Below are 2,031 nucleotides of genomic sequence, written 5' to 3'. Positions count from 1 at the left end.
TTGATTTTTAGATGTGAGGGGCAATTATAGATGCACATGGGAGAAGGGAATTTTTGAAAGGATATTCTAGAACTAATTACTATCAGTAAAAAACACACAAAGACCAACGTAATACCCAGGGCAGCCAATGGGGATAAAAGCTTATACATAAATCTGTCATGACCTAGTAGTGAAGACTGTTTAAAAACAGTGATCTCCACTTAGCTTGTAAATGCACATCGCCCTCTTTCTCACTCATATATTCTCTCTCTCTCTCTCTCTCTCTCTCTCTGACACACACACACACATACACGCTCCTGGATTTGCAGAAGACAGACATCTAGGGCACTTCTTGGCATCCACAGGAAAATCATATGGGATTAAAAACCCCCAGCAGTAAGTACTCACTGCATTAAATGTTTATTGAGTGGCATGCTGTCAAAAGCTAGATTTAATAGTAAATACAGGAGGACTTTAATGGAAATTGGTTGTATTTGATTTTTCTTAGGATTTGCTGAAAGCTGCCTCTCGAGGGTTACGAGTTCACCTTTTGCATTTCCAGCTGCTTGTTTACTATCCATGTGGCAACCTCTGGACAGCCAGTGATCCATTCATTATCCCCACTGATTGAGTGCAGGGGCAGCGCAGTGCTAACTACTTCACTCAGCTGACAGCAGACAACAAAAGGAGGAAAATGATGAATTCGGACAATTTAACCTCCCAAAGCTTCCTCTCTGTGATTCACAGCAACACCAGCAATTTATTCTCAGGGCTCCAGTTTGTTCAGTCCTTCAAGCCACTCATCATCCCCTGCTACTCGCTGGTGGTTTTTGTTGGTGTCATCGGGAATTACCTTCTCATCTATGTCATCTGCAAGACAAAAAAAATGCACAACGTCACCAACTTTCTGGTAGGCAATCTGGCTTTCTCAGACATGCTTATGTGTGCCACCTGTGTGCCCCTGACCCTGGCCTATGCCTTTGAGCCCCGGGGCTGGGTTTACGGGCGCTTCATGTGCTACTTTGTTTTCCTGATGCAGCCTGTCACGGTGTTTGTGTCTGTCTTCACCCTGACGGTCATAGCTGTGGACAGGTACTGTGCCACGGTGTACCCCTTCCGCAGGAGGCTCACCATCCCCATCTGTGCCTACATCCTGGCTGCTATTTGGCTGCTGAGCTGCACCTTGGCTGCCCCAGCTTTGGTGCACACCTACCACGCAGAGTTCCCGGAGCTGGACTTCTCCATCTGCGAGGAGTTTTGGTTCCACATGAAAAGAGATCGCTTGGCTTACGCCTACAGCACCCTCATCATCACCTATGTATTGCCTTTGGCTGTCATCTCCCTGTCCTACCTGAGGATCTCAGTCAAGCTGAAGAACCGTGTAGTGCCAGGCAATGTCACCCAGGGCCAAGCTGAGTGGGACCGTGCCAGGAGGAGAAAGACTTTTCGCTTGCTGGTCTTAGTGGTGGCAGCCTTTGGAATCTGTTGGCTGCCCCTGCACATCTTCAACATGATAAAGGACATCGACATCAGCTTGATTGACAAGCAGTATTTCAACTTCATCCAGCTGCTGTGCCACTGGTTTGCGATGATGTCTGCTTGTACCAATGCCTTCCTCTATGCCTGGCTCCATGACAGCTTCAGGGGAGAGCTGAAAAAAATGTTTGCCTGGAGGAAGAAGAAAATTGGACCCGCTACAAACTGCATTATGGCCAGTGTGGTGCTGTAAATGAGAGCTGATGGGAGTGCACCTCCTTTGTACGTGAACGTTGTAAGTCTTTTCTGCTTTTAATTAGTCCTCATTCCTGACATTTGCCCTTAGGGCTCAATTATAACAACACAAGTCCCATGTGCACCTCCACTTCTAATGGGGAATGACAGGCAGATGTCATGCCTCAAAAATATCTTTATTGCTTTGATTGGAGTTAGAAGCCAAGGAGATGTAAGCATGATAAGATGCAGGGATCTTTTCTATCAGTGTTGGATAGTACTGTCAGTACAGACGTGGGTTTTGAGGACAAAGAGAAGCAAGGATGAATAGGAAACCTAAAT

The 2,031-nt window shown here is 46.4% G+C and overlaps 1 protein-coding gene across 1 annotated transcript; it reads left to right on the top strand.

The window, feature by feature from the left end:
• Nucleotides 1-658: 658 nt before the first annotated feature.
• Nucleotides 659-1,708, top strand: PRLHR (prolactin releasing hormone receptor; the record flags this gene model as incomplete). Its single annotated transcript, XM_084210583.1, has 1 exon — nucleotides 659-1,708. Exon 1 carries the CDS (start codon nucleotides 674-676, stop codon nucleotides 1,706-1,708), a length of 1,035 nt encoding a protein of 344 aa, XP_084066709.1. The 5' UTR covers nucleotides 659-673.
• Nucleotides 1,709-2,031: the final 323 nt, after the last annotated feature.

This window comes from Fringilla coelebs (genome assembly GCF_963513975.1).
Source record: "Fringilla coelebs genome assembly, chromosome: 8".
Taxonomy (NCBI): domain Eukaryota; kingdom Metazoa; phylum Chordata; class Aves; order Passeriformes; family Fringillidae; genus Fringilla; species Fringilla coelebs.
The sequence above is the reverse complement of the archived record's forward strand: the minus strand, read 5'-3'. Positions and strand labels throughout refer to the sequence as shown.